Source organism: Canis aureus, chromosome 21 (assembly GCF_053574225.1).
Source record: "Canis aureus isolate CA01 chromosome 21, VMU_Caureus_v.1.0, whole genome shotgun sequence".
Taxonomy (NCBI): Eukaryota; Metazoa; Chordata; class Mammalia; order Carnivora; family Canidae; genus Canis; species Canis aureus.
In genome coordinates, this window is record NC_135631.1 from 20,368,029 (window position 1) to 20,390,578 (window position 22,550).

Below are 22,550 nucleotides of genomic sequence, written 5' to 3' on the forward strand. Positions count from 1 at the left end.
CCTCCTCCTCCTCCTCCTCCTCTTCTTCTTCTTCTTCTGATTTAATTTATTTGAGAGAGTGAGTGTGTACAAAGTAGGGGTGGGGCAGAGAGAGAGGGAGAGAGAGTCCCAGGCAGACTCCACGGTGAGCACAGAGCCCACCGTAGGGCTCAATCTCATGACCCTGAGATCAGGACCTGAGTCAAAACCAAGAGTCTGTCACTTAACGGACAGTGCCACCTAGGCAATCCTCTCACTTCTTTTCAAGTGTCAGTTTTCTCACAGGCTTCTCAACAAATAGCCCATTGACTTCTAGTTCTTTGCACCAGTAGATGCTTAAGAAATGTTATCTTGTGGTACCTGGGTGGCTCAGTCAGTTAAGCATCCGACTCATGATTTTGGCTCAGGTCATGATCTAAGGTTCATGAGATCAAGCCCTAAGTTGGGCTCCCCACTCAGTGCAGAGTCCCTTTGGACTCTCTCCCTCTCCCTCCATCCCTCCCCACCCCCACACACTCTCTCTCAAATAAATAAATGCATCTTTTAAAAAAGAAAAAGAAATTATATCTGGTTAGCTTGAAACAACTAAGTGTTTGGCAAGAATGTGTAGTATAGTAGTTAAAAGAGTGCAGACTCTCAAGTCTATCAGACAGACCTGTCCCACCACTTACTAGTTACGTTAATGTAGACAAGTTACTTCACCTTCTTCCTTGACTGTGAAATTGGGACAATAATAATATTATCATCATGAAATGACTGTGAGGGTAAACAGAGAAATGCTGTAAAGTCCATGGTACACATAGTAAATATTAGTCGTTACTAGTAATAGTTAATGTGTTCTTTACTGAGCAGGTTTTCTCATGTGCTTTCTTACTCAAAACCTTTTTAATATAATTCTGTGGCTTGGCTTTGAGGCAGAGACTTTGGAAGTAATTTTAATCCTTTCAAATACCAGAATACCATTTCATACTTCCCTAAATTTCCTACATTAAGATTTAAGAAGTCTTAATATTAGGGGCACCTGGGTGGCTCAGTCACTTAAGCATCTGACTCTTGATCTCAGCTCAGGTCTTGATCTCAGGGTTGTGAGTTCAAGCCCTGCATTGGAGTCCATACTGGGCATGAAGCCTATTTGAGGAAAAAAGTATTTTTTTTTTTAAGATTTTATTTACTTATGAGAGAGAGAGACAGCACAAGTGGATGTGGGGGGGAGGGCAGAGGAAAAAGGAGAAGCTGACTCCTCGCTGAGCTGGGAGCCCAGTGCAGGGCTTAATCCCAGAACCCCAAGACCATGACCTGAGCTGAAGGCAGATGCTTAACCGACTGAACCACCCAGGCGCCCCAAGAAGGAGTCTTAACATTAAAGAGCAGCTACATTTACAGTAGTTCAACAAAGCAAGTTAGTACAGATAATTTAAATGATACCGTCATAGTGCCTTCATTTTCATTGATCATTTTTTCAGAACATCTTTTTTGTTATGTACTTTATGAATTTAAAACATGACTAAAGATGAATTTCTTAATATGTACAGTATGTTTTCTGAGCCTGTTAATTCTTTAAAGAAATTAAAGGAAAAATAATGAAGACATGTTATACAGGTACTTAATTTTTTTTAATCTGTGGTAGTACTATGGTAATTAATGCTTATTTTATGCAAACTAGACTATATCTGTTAACGGACACATTACTGTCAAGAAAATATTACTTGTCTTAATTATCAGTAATGAAGCAGGGATAAGCTGCTCACTTAGATATAATATATCTAATGACCTTTTCAGTTAGAGGTTGTGATGAAAGGTATCAGTTTCACAAATTATGCTTCATTCAGCTTCTGGCCTTTGTGTAGATTAATGTTTTGTGGATGAGTTTTAAAGTCTGGCATAAATTGTGTTTGGTGTTTAAAATTGATTTAGTGTCTTGCTTTTAGTACATCATTTTCTCGTTTATAAAGCCTCAATTTTATCATCAAGCTTAAAAAAATAGTCCATAGTAAATCTAGGACACTTTGCTAACTGCCAATGTTCTTTTAACCTTACCAAATAAAACAGTACATATATTTACAATTGTTTAATCAAAGGACAAGTTTCTTTGTTATTTCTAAATTTAGGGCAATGAGTACAATATTTATAATGACAATTTTGAATTAGGAATATATTTATAATACTATTTTTCCTAATTAGATTTCCTGAGCTAACAAAAAGCTGATTATTGTGATAGAATTCGTTATATCCCTTAATCAGCCTCTTACTAAATGATACATATCTTATCTCAGAGTACTGAAACATCATTCAAGGACTCATAGATTTAGCCTTGTATTCAGACCAATAGGAAAATTGCTCCCATGTTTTATGTAATTAAGGATTTAAATTTTGGAGGTTGATGCAATGTAGCAAATCGTTTTCAGATTTTGCAGGCTATAAAACCCTTTCTTTCTATGAAATCATATTAGAGACCCAACAAAGAAATCTAACAAAATTGGAGCCGCTCTGCTTGAATAGAAAAGTATTCCTATGGTAACTTGAAGGAATGCAGTACTCTCAAAGAGCAGATTTTTGATACTATGATCCTGTTGGTTCTATTATTAACAGAGCCCAAATACTAAAGCAGGAAAGAAGGGTACAGACCATCTTTTTCAGCTCCCTCATTCTAACAATGATGCATCTAAAATTTAAAGGTATAATGTGACCAGCCTAAGTTTCTGTGGTCAATACAGTGCTTTGATCTGAAATCTAAAAAATTTTGGGGTGAATGGGTAGCTCAGTCGGCTAAGCGTCTGACTCTTGATCTCAGCTCAGGTCTTCATCTAAGGGTCATGAGGTCAAGCCCTGCATGGAGCCTACTAAAAAGGTTAAAAATAAAAATTAAATCTAAAACAAATTATAGTACTTACAATGATGGAATATCTTTCTTACTCTCTGTTGCCCTACTACTATAATAATGAATTTTGAAAACTCTTTGATTTAAAGAACAGTTTCCAAGTTGCCTCATCTTTGCATTAAAAAAAAAGCCATAGGTTTCCATTTTCAAGGACACAGTAAAGTGTCTTACTTGTCCCAAAACATTGACTATTTACTTCTTGCTCCGTTGCTCTTTTTGGAATTATGTAGAATGATGGGTCCTGATTTTCCACTCTGGCTTTTCCAAGGAGCAGGAGTAGGACTGGGTCAACAGAGCAGGAATTTTCCTGTGCTATACTTAAATTCTTTCAGTTCCTCAAAGATGTATTCACACACGGTGTTCCCTCAGATTGAAATTCTCCATTTAACAGCTCCTCCAATCAGCTTAACTTGTATTTATCCTTCATGCTATGGTTTAAATGTCACTGCCTCCTTTGGGCCTTCCCTGATCCATCCACACCAAGTCTGGATTGGATACCACTCATTTGTGCTCTCACAGCATCCTTAACTGTCTCTTATCATAAGCAGTTACCATGCTGCAGTGCAATTACTTCTACCATCCCCTTCTACACTTCCATAAATATGGAGACCACAAATGTCTTGTTCATCATTGAATCTCTAAGGTCTAGCAGAGTTCTGACACATGGCTAGTGCCCTATAGCTAGCTGGGGAAGGAAGGGAAGGACAAAGACTCCCGTTTCCTCAAAAGAGGTAACATGTTGAATGGAGTAAGTCTTAGACTGGCTTCTTGTTGAAGAACAGCCACTGACTTCCTATGTGACTTTGGAAGAGTTATCTACCTATAAACTTTTTGTTTCCCTTTCCAGTAGGATGATAATACTTTCTGTGCCTAGTTTTTGTGTTCTTCCTGCAGAAGTGAAAGTTTTCTCTGTATCAGAGCTTTCTTCTCAGTTTCTGAAGTATAATGGAGGAGAAAGTCACTTTTTCCGTAAGATATCAGGTTAAAGACACTTCTCTTGGAAAATCATTTCTTAAAAATCATCTTGTTTTTTCCCCAGGTCCCAAGAAATTGAATAATGGGCCAACTTCTTCATTCATAAATAAGCCCATGGACTTTTAATGGTGATGATATTCTTTAAATGAAGTACTTGTGATTATTCTTGAGAATTTTTAGGATTTTGTTTCTTTGTTTCTGCCTTGAGATAGTACTTATACAACTTATAATTTAACACATGTAGTAGGTAGCTATGATGGAATTATTGTCTACAGTGTAAAATGTCTTAACTTGTTTCAGTCAAAAATGAGGAATTTAAATGCACCTAATCGGGTCTCATCAAAAGCAGTACCACTCTCCCAATTATTAATTATATTTTATATTGGTTAGAGCAATTGATAAAGTGACTAGGGTACAAGTAATAGAAGAGGTAAGGGAATTGTCCCACTTATTTTTTTCAGAAAGTTCAGAAAGAAAAAGTTAATTTCAAGAAAAAGACCCTTTAAACTTGAGTATCAGGGAAAATAAATTTTTTGAGAACTTTTAAGGGAAAATAATGCATGAACATAGCCAGAACAGCAGTTTATATTTAACAGAACTAAATGGCCACATTTTCAAGTAAAGTACGCCCTGGCATTTGAACAGCTGTTATATCTAAATCAGATTTGAATACTGTTGTTTAACCTTCCCAGCTGTAGCGGGGGTGGTTTGTTAGTCTAATTCAGTATAAAATATGCATAGTATACTTAAATTTGAAACTTTAAATACACATTTGTATTAAAATGATAAATTTTAGTCATATAAGCCTATTTTAGATAAGCTCATTATCTTTCTGTGAGTTATATATTATTCTCAACTATATTGTATGTTTGCACAGATTTTAAACAATTAAAATATCCTCAAACTCTTCCCATGTGATTTATGGGGTTTCTTTTTTTTTTTTTTACTTTTGTGTTAGTAATGAACCAAAAATATATACATTTATCTACATATAATTGTATTGATGTATTCATAAAATAGTCTGAATTATATTTTTCCTTTATTTCTTTCTACCTGATTCTCTGACCGCAACCACATTTTCTTTACTAATACAGTCGTAGAAATGGAGTGAGACAAGGCAAAATAGGAAGGCAAAATAAAAGGCCAGTAGTACTTCTTGATCTTACAGGGCTGAGGCTAAAAGGGGTTAAGATCAAAATACATATGACCATGTAACAGATGAACATAGTGAATAAAATTTTTCATAGAGTACTGCTATACTAGAAAATACTGCCTGGTGTTTGAAAAAGGTAATTTCGTAATAAACACAAATGCTCATAGGTATACATCACAATTGCATGTACACACACATACAGATACATACAGAAATAATTATGGATGTATCTGTATGTGTATGTATGTGTCTTTATGTCTTATATACATAGATATATTACCTAGCTTTGTCTTTAGGAAAGCTTACAAACAGTAACAACTGAAGGAATACCCCAAGTACCCAGATATTGATTTCTAAATATCTTCCCTTGCTAATTAAAAAAAAAAAAAAAGGCAGGGAGGGAAGGAGGTACCTCCAGGCAAAATAGCTAATTCTAGGGGTAAGGCACAGAAAGTGTAACATGAGACTAGAAGTTTTGTCAAAAAAAATAGGGAGGTACTCAGAGAATGATGAGTCCATAAGAAAAGGCACAGAAGCCACTTTGAAGAGGACCCTTCTAACCAAATCTGGGAAACTTGAGTTTCAAAGTAAATAATAGAAGATAACCCACTGAGTAGAATGGAAATCTATGCATCCATACTGCTACAGATACATACATACATACATACATGGACGGATACATAAAAAGAGAAACCTCTTTATAGTAGAATACCAAATAATAAACATCAAAGCAATGATGACATAGAAAATTACTATTTGACATTGCTTTGTCTGCTTCAGTTGGGAGTTTTCAATGGAGGCTCAGGTTGATCAGTGGGTTTGATGTCAGAATACTGACAGAATCTGAGAACATTGCCCTTACAAACTACTAATCAGTTACAAAGAGAAAAAGGGTGATTTTACAGTGGAAAACCTGATGAACAGCATGGCAGGTGACCATCACAGGTGGATCGACATCATGTATAGCACATCACCTAGATGTGAAGCCCTAGAAGAACAGAATATCATCTTAGTGTCTTCCCTGCCCAAAAAGCATGATCAGGAGGAAAAAGAAGGTAGACCTACATTTATGTTTAGCCTACAGTAAAAGTCATGTGTTCTTGAAAAACTGTCAACCTGAGAGGCAAGGAGGGACTGAGAATATGAGAAGAGAATGGATATTCTGATATTGCTGGGGCAATTGACAGAAATGAAAATGGGGTCTGTGGATTGGTGCTAGTGTCATATCAGTGTTGATTTCCATACTTTAACAATTGCATGAGAACTATGTAAGAGAATGTCCTTCCTTGGGAAATACCCACCGAATATTTAGGGGTGATGGGAATCGTATATGCCGATTATTCTTAAATCGTTCAGAAAAGGTTAATCATGGGTATATAAATATATTTGGAGAAGTATACCTATATTTTTTTAAAGTATACCTATATTTAAAGGAAAATAATTTAAAGAAAGATGAAGCAAATGTTGTGAAGTGTTAAAAGTTGGGGAACCTACTGTGAAGGATATGAGAATTTTGTTCTATTCTTGCATGTTTATTTATGTTTGAAAATATTTCAACAAGTTAAAATGTTTGTCTAAAAGGTGATTTAAGTATCTCAATCAAATACATTAATATTTCTGCAGTAAAACTTATGAGTACTCACACAAGGCAGATTAATAAAAACTATAAATAGCTTTATGAAAGTTCAGGCTTTGCCACCAAATGAGTTAAGGTATTCACAGTATTTTAGATTTGGAGGGATTGAAGATAAAGATAGTAGATCTTTATAAGGTATCAGAGTCCCAGATAAGTATTCCTATATCACACATAGTGTAGGAGAACCAAGTCCAGAACCAAAGTCTCCTGATTCCCAATCCAGTAGTCCTTGTGTGACAGATTCCTGAAGGAAGATAGGGACATTTGTATTCAAAATCTGATCTTTGGGAATTCGTTTAGGAAAGTGTTAGATTTATAAAATGGCCCTTAAATCCATATCATTGGTTTCACCTAGAGGGCATGTTCCATGTTGCAATTTTCAAATTCATCTCAAAGAAGTATAGAAAAGCTTCTTCTTTTCCTCCCTTATTCCCAATAGGGTGATATAAATGTAGGAGTGAGTACATTTTTTTTCCTCTTCTCTCTGCCTCTCATCCCCTTCCCAGCTCTCTTACCCTGTAAGATTTTCTTCCTCTCTACAGAATTATAGCATAGACTTGGGCTTCAGTCACTATTTTTTTCTGATTCTGATTTACCAATCACTTGAATAAGACCTAAAATGTTGAAGGATAATAACATACAATATCCTATTAGTTTTAGGTGTACATCATAGTAATTCATTATTTTTATACATTATGAAATGATCCCTACAATTAGTCTAGTTACCATCTATCACCATACAAAGTAATTACAATATATTGAATACATTCCCTGTGCCATACATTACATCCCCATGCCCAATGTATTTTAAAGTTTTATTTATTTTTTAAAAGATTTTATTTATTTATTCATGAGACACAGGCAGAGGGAGAAACAAGCTCCATTCAGGGAGCCCCATATGGGACTCGACCCTGGGGCTCCAGGATCACGCCCTGGGCCGAAGGCAGGAGCCACACCGCTGAGCCACCCAGGGATCCCCTGTTTTAAAGTTTTAAATAGCCATTGACTTGAACTGTTGTATTAAAAAAAGAAAAAAAAACTTCTCTCGAACATGTTTCTCCCTATACTATTTTGTATAGTTAACACTTTTGTACTCAAGGATTTCCTTTTCCTCTTTTTAGTGTCCTTGTCTTATCAGGAAAAGAAATATTTTGGGATATTTTCAGTTATATAGCCAATATGGATAAGTCCATTTCAAGGGTTGCATGCTATTATTTAAACTGTCACAATTGCTTAAGTAGGTTTTTAGTAAGCTGCTTCTGTCTCTTAATATTTTTATTCTTCAAATCCTTTTAAAAGATTTTTCTGGAAATAACCAAGAATTGTTACAGTCTTGCTACTTAAATATCTACATGATTAAAATAAGATTGCTTATGAGTAAAAGTATGCCATTGCCTTAATTAACTTCTAATGTCTTTCAACTTATGCCTTTAGATTGAATATCAACTGTTAGCACAGTAGGAAGCAAATAATATATTTATAATTATTATTATATAATATATATATAATTATATTTCTGTCTATTCTTCTAAATTTTTCTTATTTAGTAAATAAAATTATAATTGCATTTCCCAAGTAAACTTCTTTAGTCACCCATAATTACATAACAGGTGTCTGGGGTTATAATAAACAGGTTAAGACAGAAGGGTTTTGAACACTAGCATTCTAAGATTTTATTTAAATAATTAGGCTTGAGGGACGCCTGGGTGGCTCAGTGGTTAAGCGTCTGCCTTTGGCCCGGGGCGTGATCATGGAGTCCTGGGATTGAGTCCCCGCCTCCGTCTCCCTGCATGGAGCCTGCTTCTCCCTCTGCCTGTGTCTCTGCCTCTCTATCTTTCATGAATAAATAAATAATCTTTAAAAAAAAATTATAATTAGGCTTGAATTAAAAATATATGTAGGAGAAGAGAGGAATGGCAATTTTTTATTTACTGTATATGGAATTTCAGTTGGGATAATATGGAAGTTCTAGAGATGAGTAGTGGTACAACAGTGGAAATGTACCTTAATGACACTGAAATATACATTTAAAAATGTTTAATGATAAATTTTATGTTTTGTATATTTTATCACTATATGTATTTAAAATCTCATATATAGATTTTCATCTGTATGTGTTTCTTCCTTGTCATGGGCTTTTGCCAGCATTTAGCCTTTTTTTTTTTTTTTTAAGATTTTATTTATTTATTCCTGAGAGACGCAGAGAGAGAGGGAGAGAGAGAGGCAGAGACACAGGCAGAGGGAGAAGCAGGCTCCACGCAGGGAGCCTGACATGGGACTCGATCCTGGGTCTCCAGGATCACACCCTCGGCTGAAGGCGGCGCTAAACCGCTGAGCCATCCGGGCTGCCCCCAGCATTTAGCCTTTAACCATAATATATGCTGTTTATTCACTTAATATATGTTACATTTTCATTCTATGTTAGGTATATATTCTGACTGTAAAAAATTATTGAAAGGTATTTTTAATTGACTCCACCATATTCTTTAGTTATGTGATCTTACATAAGGTACTCAACTGCTCTAAACTTCAGTTTTCTTATGTATAAAATAAGGATAATAATACCTATTCAAAAGGCTGTTACGAGGAGTAGTTAACATAAAAATTTTTATTGGGAAAATGAATGTTATTCATGTAAAGCACTTAGCACACAGTAAAATGCATAGAAAGCACTTGAGAAATTATAGGTGCTAGCACTTTTTATTAAACATTGCAGGGGCACCAGGCTGGCTTTCAGAGAAGTATGCAGCTCTTGATCTCAGGGTTGTGAGTTCAAGCCCCACAATGGGTATAGAGATTACTAAAATAATAATAATAAACTTAAACTTTGCAGTTATTTTTGTATCTGTTGCTTGCATTTCTTGTCTGTCTTTGGGGTTGCATATATGGGTTATATCTTATAGTAACTGCCTGTAGTCTCTTTGTTTACTTGACTTGCTAAACATGACACACAAAAAGGATCCCCTGACCCTGTGTTTGTCTCTTTGGGCCCCTTCAGCTTTCCAGGCATTGCACCAGTGGCTTAGTCAACAAGCCCACTAAATGAGGGAAACAGAAAGAAGACCAGCATGCTACATGCTGGTATTTCTGCAAAACAACCCTCATTGCCCAGCTATCCCCAGAGAGCTTGAAACAATTCTAACATCTTTCAGAATTAGATAGTCTCCTTATTCATTCATCTTGTGGGATTGTTAGTTTTAAGCAATTACTATTGATCAAAAAGGTTCAACAACAACAACAACAACAACAACAAAAAGTTTAAACAGTGTTTTTCAAAGTATGCATATCCTACCTTTAGCATAATTTATAGATTTAAAATCTGCTTCATTTATGAGAGGATTTAGGCAGATACCTAGTTTCTATTATTATCACATTACTGAAATGCAAAATACCTAGACAGAAAGGAACCTCAGAAGTTTGTCTCTTCAATCCCTTTTCTCTAAGGACCTTGTATCTTATCTGTGGTTGTTATCCGACTGTCCTGGAACAAGCCTGTGATTTCTCTGTAGCAATCTGTGCCAGTACTTCACATTATATTTTTTAAGAAAACCAAAGTATTTTCTAATCGAAAAGTAAGTATTAGGACACTCATTTTTTTTCTTTTAGTTAATATTCCTTCTCCTAAAATAATTCTCAAATTGTTTGAAAATGAAGGCCAAGAACATAGAGGGAAGTAGAAATAACGTGAAATAGTTAAATATGTCAACTTTTGTGTATTTGTCCCAAAACTTAAAATTTTTAAATATTATATGCCCTCACATATTCAGCACTTTTAATTTCACCTAGAGCACACTTCTGAAATCTGATAGGAACAATATTGTGAAGTTTAATTATATTTTTATGGCCTATGCCATCTGTGCATTTGTTCTGTTTACAATATTAATAGAGTATTAAAAAAATAATACATTTAGTTTGCAGTGCAATCATCTTATCATAAATGCATCAAAGCAAATTATGTCTTATCATTTCGGATCCTGTTCTTACATGGTGGATTTTTGTATTTGTTTGAAAACAGAAATACTTCTCAGCTCCTAAAAACCTTTTGTGGTTGATTCAAGTAGAAGACACAAAACTCGTGTTTTTGGTACTTAAAACAAATTCTAATTTAGATGAAAGAAAACACTAGAATTGTTTAATATAGAGTAATATATGACTTAATGATTATTTACTGATATCTAAAAACTAAGACTTTTCAAGTCACCATGTAAATGTACCTATACATAATTGCTTTATTGTTAGGATCTTTATATTGAGGCAAACAGATAGATTTAAGAACTGTTACTTGAAACATGCATGCGCAAAATCTTTCTACTTGATAATTTAATAATTTATCCAAAAAAATATTATAAAGATTAAAATTTCTCTACAACTAGAGTCTATTATCTATCTTAATAAATGATAATGATGGTTATATCTTATTTTTTAAAATTCTTTGAATAAAAAAAAAACAAGCCACCATTATCAAAACATCTATTAAGTTCTCTAGAGGCAAGAAATATGTATTAAATTAATCTTTGTGATGCTTAAACATTGCAAATGTTTGACATTCTGCATGTCAAATTTTCAGAATGACGTATTTTATACATAACACTATATAATATTTAGCGCCACATGTAAGTTCGTATATATCATTCCATATATATAACCATATGAAGTAAATCTTACTATTCATGTTCATAGGAATGCTGTCTAATATCCTTGATATTCAACTAAAGATAGCAACTTGTCAAAGTCTTTATTTTACCAGGTATAGTCTATTGAAGAATATTTTGGAGGTGCCTGGATGGCTCAGTCAGTCAAGTGTCTGGTTCTTGATTCCAATTCAGTTCATGATCTCAGGGTCATGAGATCAAACACCACATCCAGCTCTGTGCTCAGCAGGAGTCTGCTTGAGATTCTCGCCCTCCACACCTCCCACATACATATGTACTTTCTCCCTCTCTCACAAATAAATAAATAAATCTTTTTAAAAAATAAAAATGAATTTAAAAAAGTTTTGTATTAAGTAAACTCTCCCCCAACATGGGGCTTGAACTCATGACCCTAAGATCAAGAGTCCCATTCTCTATTGACGGGGCCAGCCTGGTGTCCTATATTGAAAATAAATTTTTATATACAACAAATATTGAATCATCCTTGTGTATCATAAGTGTGGATTGGATACATGTAATGGATTCACCTATCATGACCTCCCTTTACCTATTCTTTAACAATGTATTATTTTGTAATGTCTTCTGTGACTCACATATGTTCATATAATTCCAGGGTAAGAATTGATAAATTCTACTTTAACACTTGATCTTTCTTTTTTCTTTAAAAAGAAATCAAGTAATACATGACTAATTCTTTATTAGTTTTTTATTGTTGCTGTACCAAATTAGCACAAATTTAAAGGCTTAAAATATGTATTGTGTTCTGGTTCTGGAGATCGGAAGTCCCAAATCAATCTCATCTCACTGGAATAAAATCAAGGTGTCAGTAAGGCTAGTTCCTTCTGAAGGCTCTCAGAGAGAATCCATTTCTCCTTGCCTTTTCCAGTTCTAGAGGCTGCCAGCATTCCTTAGCTTATGGCCACATTACTGCAGGCTCTCCTTCCATCATCACATCACCTCTGACTTTGACCATCCTGCCTTTCTCTTATAAGAGTTCCTGTAATTACATTGGGTTTAAGACAATCTTCCCATTTCAGCATCCTTAATTTAATCACATATGAAAAATCTCTTTTACTATGTATCACATCTTCCCAGGTTCCAGGTATTAAGGGCATAGGTATCTTTGGGGGCATACAAGGGCATTAATACAGACTACCACACATTTTTATTTTTTAGTTTTAATTCCTTACAGTAGTATTGTTTCTGCCACAAAGCGTTTGCACTAACTCTTGAGTCTTCCTGAAATACCTTTTACATTGTCTCCTACCTAGATAATTCTTCCTACAGCTCCCAAAGTAATTTATACTGCACAGGGAAAACCTCTTACAGACTCTCTAACTAAATAAAATGTCTTCTCTTATACACCATGTACTTCATAGCACTTATCAGTTTATTGTTTTTATGTTTACCAATGTGATTCTTAGACTGACTTTTTTTTTTTTTTAGACTGACATTTTTATCCCAATATACTTTATAAACTCTGTAAGGACAGGTACCATGAGTATATCATTGTTGTTGTTTTTTTCCACCTTACTATTTCCATTGTCTTTTCAGTAAATATTTGTGAAAGGAGTGAATAGAATAGTCTTTGCACATTTCATGTGATGTCTATTCCTGAATATTTTCTGAGGCTTTTTCTCCTTACACTTGTGAATGGAATCCTTTTTCTATTTTATTGCATTTTTGTATTAATGCTAAAGTTGATCTTGTATCTGGCTAATTTACTGAGCCCTCTCATTAATGCTAATAGTTTACTCTCTTGAATTTTGAATTTTGCAGGTAAATGATCATGTGGTCTACAAATGATTGTTTTTTCTTTCTATTAATATTTATACATTTTATTTCCTTTTATTGTCTGATTGCATTGTTCAGGACTTGCAATATAATGTTAAATATATTGGGGAAATTGACCATCAGCTTTTGCTCCTGATATCAGTATGATTTATTCTTTTGTGTTACTATTTTTAAAAATTTGCTTTAGATATTTTTAGATCTCATTTTTCAGTTAAAAGATGTTTCCTCCTATTTTCTAGTTTAAGAAGAGTTTTTAATTGAATATTTCTTCTACTGCTTCTTCAGTCTTTTAATATAATAGTAAGTTCCTACTTTTATATTTAGATTGCTTCTTCCTTGCCATTCTCTCTCTTTTCTTTTGTAATGCCTATTAAACAGTGTTGAAGTTTTTAGATGTAGTGTCCATAACTTTTCTTTAATATTAATTTTTCTCTAATAATTTATTTTCTTCCTTTTTGACTTATATTCTGAGAGAATCCCTTTAGCCTATCTTCCAGCTCACTAATTTCTTCTTCAGTTGTGTTCATTCTATTCATTAATAGAAGTTTTCTTTTTGACAGTCATAGTCTTATTTTCTATGTTTTCCAATTGGTTCCTTTCCTAACTTCGTATCTTAACCATTTGAGGATGTTAACTCTGTTGCAAAGTCTTCTTCTGTATGCTTTTTTATAAACTATTTCATAAGGTCTAATTTATTTTAGTAAAGTAGCCATGAATACTTAAATGTTTAAATGTCAAGTGATTCTTGGTTAGGCTCTTTGTATTTGAGATAAATATGGATCATGTATAGGTCTTTGTTTTTGTTTTTCTTTTTTACTGTTTCCTGGCTTAATCTGTCTCTAGGATTATAGAAGATGGGTAAGATGTGCTCCCAGGTTGAGAATGCCAGTAGTTGTCTTCTGAGAGTAGGCTTCCTTATGCCTTGGGGAATTCAGTAAATACCTGGGGTCACTGTTTGAGTTCTTGAATTTTATTTTTAAAGAATTTCTATCCATAATACAGAATAGTAAACCTGTAACTCCATGTTTTATTCCTACATTTTCTTTGTTTTTATGAATCTGTTTTCTGATTTCTCATTTATTCATCTTAAAAGTTTCTTGACTACTTCCTTTTCCATTCATTAAGTTTACTGTTATCCTTTAGGCAATTTCTTCCTTTGGTCTTGAAACACAACAAAGCCATTAAATTAAAGACTTCTATCTTATCTCAGATTTTTTTTTATTTATAAGCCTAATTACATTATGGAATGTAATTCTGATATTTAAATTTAGATTTTAAAATTTTAGCAGCATGTTATTCACAGCATAATTTGAAAACCAGTTTTCCATTAACTCCGAGTATATTGGCCATACTTCAGATTATAACATCAAAGATTTCAAGTTTTTTGGGATGCCTGGGTGGCTCAGGGGTTGAGTGTCTGCCTTTGGCTCAGGGTATGGTCCCATGGTTCCTGATAGAGTCCCACTGCCTATATTCTCCCTCTGCCTATATCTCTACCACTCTCTCTCTGTCTCTCATGAATAAATAAATAAAATATTTAAAAAACAAAAAAAAACAAAGTTTTCAAGTTTTTATTGATAGTGTCACATTATTTACTTAATTAGGGACCTTTTGATTTAAATATTATATAAGGTATCTAAAATATTCAAACTCATAGAAACAGAATAGAATGGTGGGTTGCTAGGAGTTGAGGGGAGGGGAAAATGGGGAATTATTGCTCAGTGGGCACAAAATTTTGTATTATACAAGATAAGTTTTAGGATTCTGTTCTACAACATAGTACCTATAGATAACAATACTGTATTGTATACTTTAAAGTATAAAAGAGGAAGGATGCCTGGGTGGTTCAGTCAGTTAAGTGTCTGACTCTTGGTTTGGCTCAGGTCATGATTTCATGGGTTATGAGATCAAGCCTCACGTCGAACTCTACACTCAGTAGAAAGTCTGCTTGAAAATTCTCTCCCTCTGTCCCTCCCTCCCTCAAATAAATAAATCTTTAAAAAATAATAAAATAAAATATAAAAGAGGCTAGATCTCTTATTAAATGTTCTTACCAAAAAAAGACAAAAACTCCACTACAAAGGGACACAAGGAAACTTTTTCAAGTGATAGATATATTTAATGCTTTGATTGTGGTGATATTATAATGGTTGTGTGTGTATGTCCCAAATCATCTAGATGTAAATATTAAATGAGTACAATTTTTTGTATATCAGTTATACCTCAATAAAAGTAAATGAATAAAATACTTATTTACTATAATCTTGCCAGATCTAGAAGAGAAGTTCTAAAAGAACCAATTAGTAAGAAAGTGAGAGCCAACTAATTGGTACTTTTTAAAGCTCTAGTATATCAGTACAAATGCCCTAAGAGATGACGCTGTTTTTTTTCCAGCAGTGAGAAAGAAGATTTAAACAATAGAGTTACAGAAGCTAGTTCACTTCTAGCTCATTATGAATCAAATATGATCCTTTCATTTAAGCTGCTCTTTTAGATTACCTGTGCCTGAGTCTCCACTATGTTAGTGTAACTGATCGAGTAAGTATGCAAGGAGAGGTGTTATTGGCATTCACAGTTTTGTTTGAAATAAAAATGTGATTTATTTCCCCACTTTTATGACTTTCTTTGGTAGCATATCCTTTTGGTCTTTAAAATATTTGAAACCTAACTAACTCTGTGAAAAGGGGGTCCTGAGTTAATTAATTTTATTAAATTGTTTACTGTGTAACAGTTTTCTGATCTATACATCTTACCATTGAATATTTTCAGTATTTGAGTCAAAACCATTTGAAAGAATATAAGCTCAAAATAGGCAATTGCTAGTGTGGAGCTCACACAAAACCAAATGTTTTAAGTAGGAAACCATCATGCATACAACAAACTTGGTGCCAGTTGGAAACAAGATGATGAGAAGCCATGGTAGAAACGAGATCTGAAATACCTTTTCCCAGAATTTTCCGTTGAAGGGTCTCTGTCTCCAAGAGAAGTCTTTGGAGGCCAATTAAGTTCACGCAAGAACAAGGAAACTGCCTCCAGGGAAGAGTAATGCCCTACTGAAAAAGCCAAGTCAGTATTAAGTGCCTAATATGTGCAAATGACTGGTACTAAAAGCCACTAAATATGATCCCTGTCTCCAAGAAGGAGTTTACCATGATAATTAATAAACTGCACTTTAGTGTTTGCAGACACCATGGATTTTAGTTCCAGCTCTGCCACTTAGTAATTATCCAGCTTTCAGCAAATATCTCAGTCTAATTCTAAGCCTCCTTTTCCTCATCTTGAGTAAAATGATATAATAATAAAAATACCTACGTAGTTCTAAGGATTAAATTATAAAGTACATGTGAATTACCCAGTACAATTACGGTACATCTTAAACACTCAATTTATATTAGCCACAAAATTAAGTGTCCTTGTATGGCAATCTTGTTTGAGAAACAAGATTTATACCCAGGACAAGCCAAATACCAATTCAAGATAATAATAAATTATTAGTTATCACTGTATGCTTTCTTTGATCACACTATATAAATAATGTACATGTGCATATTCCCTCCGCAAGCTGTTTGTTGCCTTCCTTGTACTATTCACAATCTTCAATATTTTTTACCAGCTTATCTTACTATATTGTAAGCTTTTTAAATGCAAGGGCTGTGTTTCTTTTTATAAATTTCTTGCACCCCCCATCACCCTACTACAGAGTAGACACTCAAATATTTATTGAATGTACAAATTAGAAGAGAATTATTGTTGGCCAGCATTATTAGCAAAGAGCATTATGGAGAAGATGAGATTTGAAAGGGATCTTGAAAAAGAAACAGGATTTGATTGGACAAAAAGAGGCAGAAGGCATTTGGGGGTGGGGTTGAAGGAAAATTGATACGTTAATAGGCATGAAATAACTAAAACACAGTAAGTACACCACACAATGAATAAGAATGGAGTCATTTGGGCAGCCCTGGTGGCTCAGCGGTTTAGTGCCACCTTCAGCCCAGGGCATGATCGTGGAGACCCGGGATCGAGTCTCATGTCAGGCTCCCTGCATGGAGCCTGCTTCTCCCTCTGCCTGTGTCTCTGCCTCTCTCTCTCTTTCCATCCCTCATGAATAAATAAAGTCTTAAAAAAAAAAAAAAAAAAGAATGGAGTCATTTAATTGTAGGGGAAAGAGACAATTGAAATAAATTTTTTACACTTCTTCATTTTACTAAAATATGAGAAAAATAAGACCCAGATAGTGACAGAATCAGGATTAGAATTCTTGCTTGTAGTAATGGAGCTTACAATGTAATAGGGGAGACTAGAACCTGTGGTTTAAGGCTGTCAGTTCCATCAAGGAAGAATTAGAGAGGTAATGACAAGCCCGGAGTTTACTTAGAAAACCTTCATGATATCCAAGCCCAAAGTGATAACGAAAACCAGAGTCAGAACAAGAGGAGTCAAATGTTGTGTTTTATTATGCTCTTTTACATTGGATGTGAATATTTATAGTTACAGTAAACATGGAAGCAGGTGGAGAACTGGTGAAAGTAGATATAATGCTGTGGTATACTGTAACTCAAAGTCTATGGTAACCTACTAGAACCATCAATGTAAAAAGCAAAATGTACTTTATTTTTAGATACTCTTTATGGAAATGCAGACAGGTTCCATAGAACCTAGGGATGATCAAAAACTTACCTGGGATACTTTTGAAAATGAAGGCTCTGCGTATACTATGTGATATTAGGTACTCTCATAACAAATCATACGCAGAAGAGCCATAGACAAATCAACCTTTCAGAAGTGGGCTGACGGTTTCTGACAGCAGTATAAAGCCGTCTTTCAGAGCCAGTAATTCAGTCAGGCCCATCTGAATCATTTCCTCTATAAATTGTCTTTAGTGGGATACAAGAAAAAGCACCAGTGAACTAATAATTATCCCTTCTTTGTCATCAGAGTGGCCTAGGTCAGGAAACTGCCACCTTAAAATTAATTTCATAAATTTTTATCTACCTGAAATTACCGTTGTTTTCTTAAAATATAACACATTTGTATGTGATCTGGTTTTTTAATACATATGGATCCAAAAAATCAGTATAATAGCAAAGATAAATCTGCACCTCAGAATTATTTTAGACTGATTTATTAAATCAAATATTTTGACCAAATATATTATTCATTTGTAATATACCAGTAGATATAGCTTTAGTCTTTTTATTTTTCTTTCCCTTCACTTTAACAAAAAATTATATTACATAATGAATTAAATCATAAACCTGCATATTAAAAATTGATCCATACTACAACTTTGTATTAATGATGCAGCTGATGAAAATAAGTATCAATAACCTAAAGATGCATGGTGCTAGGGACAAAGGTGGCATTTTACATTTTTATTAACACTTGTAATTTTCTCCTGCTTGATTTCTTTTAGGCCAAGCCCAATTTCTTCTAAACCATGGGTCAGTGAGCTCATGCTGATTCTCATATGAATGATGGGCTTGATTTTGCAAAGATATCACCAACTACCAATACCCAAGTCTAGCTACCATCATTATAAACAACCTAGAATAGAACAGTATGAATTTGAATGCGTTATTTTCTTTCATTTCACTAACTATGGCAATCCTGGACACTATCAAAATTGTGTATATTTGTAAAGTATTACATTTTTAAATGTTATTAATGTGATAATAACAAAATAGTATAAAACAAGCAAAATATTATCATGTTACACATATTTGTTATCCTTGCTAAACATGACAGAAAGAAAAAATACACCTTTATTTAAATGATCTTAATAAGGTAAAGTTTTGTATTAAATCATCTCTTACAACCAAATGTAAGTTTAAGAACAACAGGGTTTCATCAGAATATGATGCATATCTGCTTTAGTAGCTTTTCTACATCCTCCCAAATGAAAACAATATTATATTAATAAATCATAAGAGGTTTCTATTAGCTTGATAAATAAGTATGTTTAAAATACAAGTTAGAAAGGGATTTGTTTAAACACTTTAAGCCCTTATCATACTATTCTAGTGATGTCAAATACAATTTTCATTTTTAAAAGATTTTAGTTAGAAATTTAATCTTTGAAAATATTAATAACAGCTTACAGCAGGTAAGCTATAAAATAACACTGGATGCTGTCTATTTAGTTTCTGGTTGAAAAAGCACAGCAGTACTTTAGTTCATTACCTTTGAAAAAAACAGTAACAAGATAATACAGCTGCCTCTGATTAAGATGTAAATTCTTTCTAATTAGAATGTAAATTCTTACATTTAAATGAAGACATCAATTGTCAGGATGCCATATGATATCTTATTCCACCTTGCCTGAATGAAGCCCTCACTGCTCATCTATGGCACTAAAATAGTTTTGCAATCCCTTTGTTCTCTGATTCTTGTAATATTCTCTCTTCATGTTCCCTTTTCACATTGCTTTTGTTTGTTTTCCCCCTTGCATCTGATATTGTTGTGCCTTGGGATTTTGCAGAAATTTGGAATGAAAATTGAGTTCAGTCAGTGCCAGTATTTGCTTGTGCCTCAATTACTTCTGCTGAATTTTCCTCAATGCAAATCAGGCAGGTTGCATAAAGTGGTGCATGTATTTGAAATAATTAATTTTCCGTAAAATGATGGATCAAGTCCAATCAACCTTCATGAAATCTAAATAATAGAATAGAGAATTAGAAATTAATTAACATTTTGTGTTGTTAATACTTTATAGAATAAACTAGCAATAGTAAGTCTTACTGTTGATTCTAACTTTTTCTTTAGTAAATGTTGATGAAACCTGCTTCAATCATTTCTTTCCAGAAATATGCTAACAGGGAATCCTGTATCAATAACATTGAAGCAGAGGTTTCAAAGATTATATAAACAATTAACCATTGAGTTGAATTGTTCCTGCTTTTCTTTACTGAGCAATAGTGAAGTTTTGTCTTGAATAATGTACATCAGCTTATAGAAATCTGCTATTATATTGGATAATGCCATGAGCCTCTGGGCATAGTATCATACCTTCTTTTCCATCATGTTTCTTCAACCAAAAGAGGTATAGCTTTAGAGGCAAACCAGTTCAACCAACCTTATAGTGCTAGGGAAGGATAAACCTAGAAATTGAAAGAATGCTTTATGATACAAGGGCATCTCCCTAGTTTTTTTTTTTTTAACTTTTTATTATAGAAAGCTGCAAACATATACAACACAGACAAATATAATGAATCCTATGTACCCATCAGCCATCATTAGTTGTTAAGGAGCTAACAGGGAAATAAAACATGCAAACCTGAAGTAATAATGAGTAACTTGTAAATAATAAAGAGTAATGCACAATAGAAGCTAAAATGAACTTAGAAAACATTAGTGCTATGGATGATTGGAGAAGTCTGTGTTGAACAGGCAGAGAAGAAAAAATTACAGGTGGAGTGGAGATGCCATAAGAAGAGATTTAAGAATGAGCAAAGTGGGGAGCCTGGGTGGTTCGATCAGTTAAGCATCTGCCTTCAGCTCAAGTCATGATCCCAGAGTACTGGGATCAAGCCCTGCATATGGCTCCATGCTCAGCAGAGGATCTACTTCTCCCTATCTCTCTCTAGCTCTCCCCCTCTACTTGTGTATGTGCATGCAATCTCTAATAAATAAATAAAATCTTTAAAAAAAAAAAAAAAGAAAAGAACACATTTTTTTTTAAAAAAGAATGAGCAAAGCCTTTGATAGTGTAGAAGAGACTGACATGATTTAAGCAGAAATTTCATATTTGTAAAAGTAGTTAAGTTTGGTAACATAAGGGAATACATTTTAGTTCAAATTAGCCAAAGATGTTTAGGCTTTGGAGTGACAGTATCAAAAATACCTTCTCTTTGCCCAAATAAAAATCTCTCTCTTATAATTAAGATCCTTTCCTTATTTCTCTCTTATCATGTTCACAAGTAGAAAGACATTTCTATTTACTAAAGAATGGATTACAAAGAGAAAAAATTTTCATCTCTAATCCAGCTAATTAAAATAGATGTTATTAACAAATCTGTAATGATAAATTTTACTATGTTGCATTTTACTTGACTTCTGTGCCCAGTATAATCAAGAAAAATGTCTCTTATTATTCATATAGTCCCTTGGAAGTTGTTTAAAACCACAATATATAGGGACACCTGGTTGGCTCAGTCTGCAGAGCATGCAACTCTTGGTTTTGCAGTCATGAGTAGAGGTTACTTGAAAAATAAAAAAAAAAAAAATTTTAAATGACATATTTGTTTTTGCACATTTCCTAAATTGTGGTATTATTTACATACAGTATTAGTTCCCATTGCTACTGTAACAAATTACCACAAATTTAGCAGCTTAAACAATGCAAATTTACTGTCTTACAGTTCTAAAGCACAGAAATCCAGAGTGAGTCTTACAGGGCTAAAATGAAGGAGTCAGCAGAATTGAGTTCCTTCTAGAGACTCTAGGGGAGAATCCATTTCCTTGCTTCTCCAGATCCTAGAGGTTGCCTGCATTCCTTGGCTCATGACCCCATTCCTCTATCCTCAAAGCTAATAATGTTAGGCTGAATGAGTCCTTCTTACACTGCCATCTCTCTGCCACTTTTAAGGAGCTTTGTGATTACATTGGGCCCCTGGAATAAACCTGGAGCATCTCCCTATTTTAGGGCCAACTGATGAGTAACCTTAATTTCATCTGTAACCTTCATTCCCCTTTGCTATGAAAAGTAACACATGGCAGGTTCCAGGAATTATGATGTGGGCATCTTTGAGGGGCCATTCTGCCTTTCATGGATTTCTTTCATATTTGCTCACAGTAATCACTTGGATAGACCATAGTACCAGACCTACTTCATTGGCTCAGAAAGGAATTCTTCCTTTGATGTACAATAAACTAATATTTATCATTTTAGCTGATTTTGAGGAAAAGAAAAAAAGAGAAATTAGGCTAAGTACTACAAACTTCAACAAGGACACCACCAAAGATTAGCATTTTTACAAAATTGTATGCTAAAATAAATCATTATAAACATGACCAAAAAATTATTTCAAAGAAGAAAGTAAGAAACTAGCCCCTTTTTTTGGGGTACTTACTATGTGGCAGGCACTGTATTCTACAGATATTCCTGCTTATAATCTTTAAGCACCTATAATTAAGTGTATTTTTCCTCCTTTTAATGGTAAGCAAGCTGAAGATGGATTACCTTAGGTATTCCCAAAAGACAGTTAATGGGAGATCTCAAAGTTTTCATACTATCCATGCTAAATTCTGTGAAAAGTGAATTGTATCAGTCAATCAGGAAATGTTTTTTCAGAGGACCAAGGCATTCAAAGTATTATGGAATCAACAAGCAAGTATGAGACATAATCCCTACCTTTAAGGAATTTATAATCCAGTGAGAAGTAGTATAACATCATGCTTTAAGCAAAGATGAAGATAGCCTTGATTTAGAATCCTTGTTCTTCTGGGGGTTTTTTTAAAAGATTTTTATTAAAAAAAAAAAATTTT

At 33.9% G+C, this 22,550-nt stretch overlaps 1 protein-coding gene across 4 annotated transcripts in view; it reads left to right on the plus strand.

Moving 5' to 3' along the window:
- The window catches only part of ELP4 (elongator acetyltransferase complex subunit 4), a 252,914-nt gene that overhangs the window by 163,014 nt on the left and 67,350 nt on the right, over positions 1 to 22,550 (plus strand). The window contains exon 10 of one of the 4 annotated variants that reach the window (XM_077863451.1): positions 3,897 to 4,633. The exons of the other annotated variants lie outside the window; for them this stretch is intronic. Within the exon in view, the coding sequence (XP_077719577.1) occupies positions 3,897 to 3,911 (15 nt within the window). The 3' untranslated portion in view covers positions 3,912 to 4,633. Of the gene's footprint in view, positions 1 to 3,896; positions 4,634 to 22,550 lie in introns of those variants that run through there. 4 annotated transcript variants of the gene reach the window in all.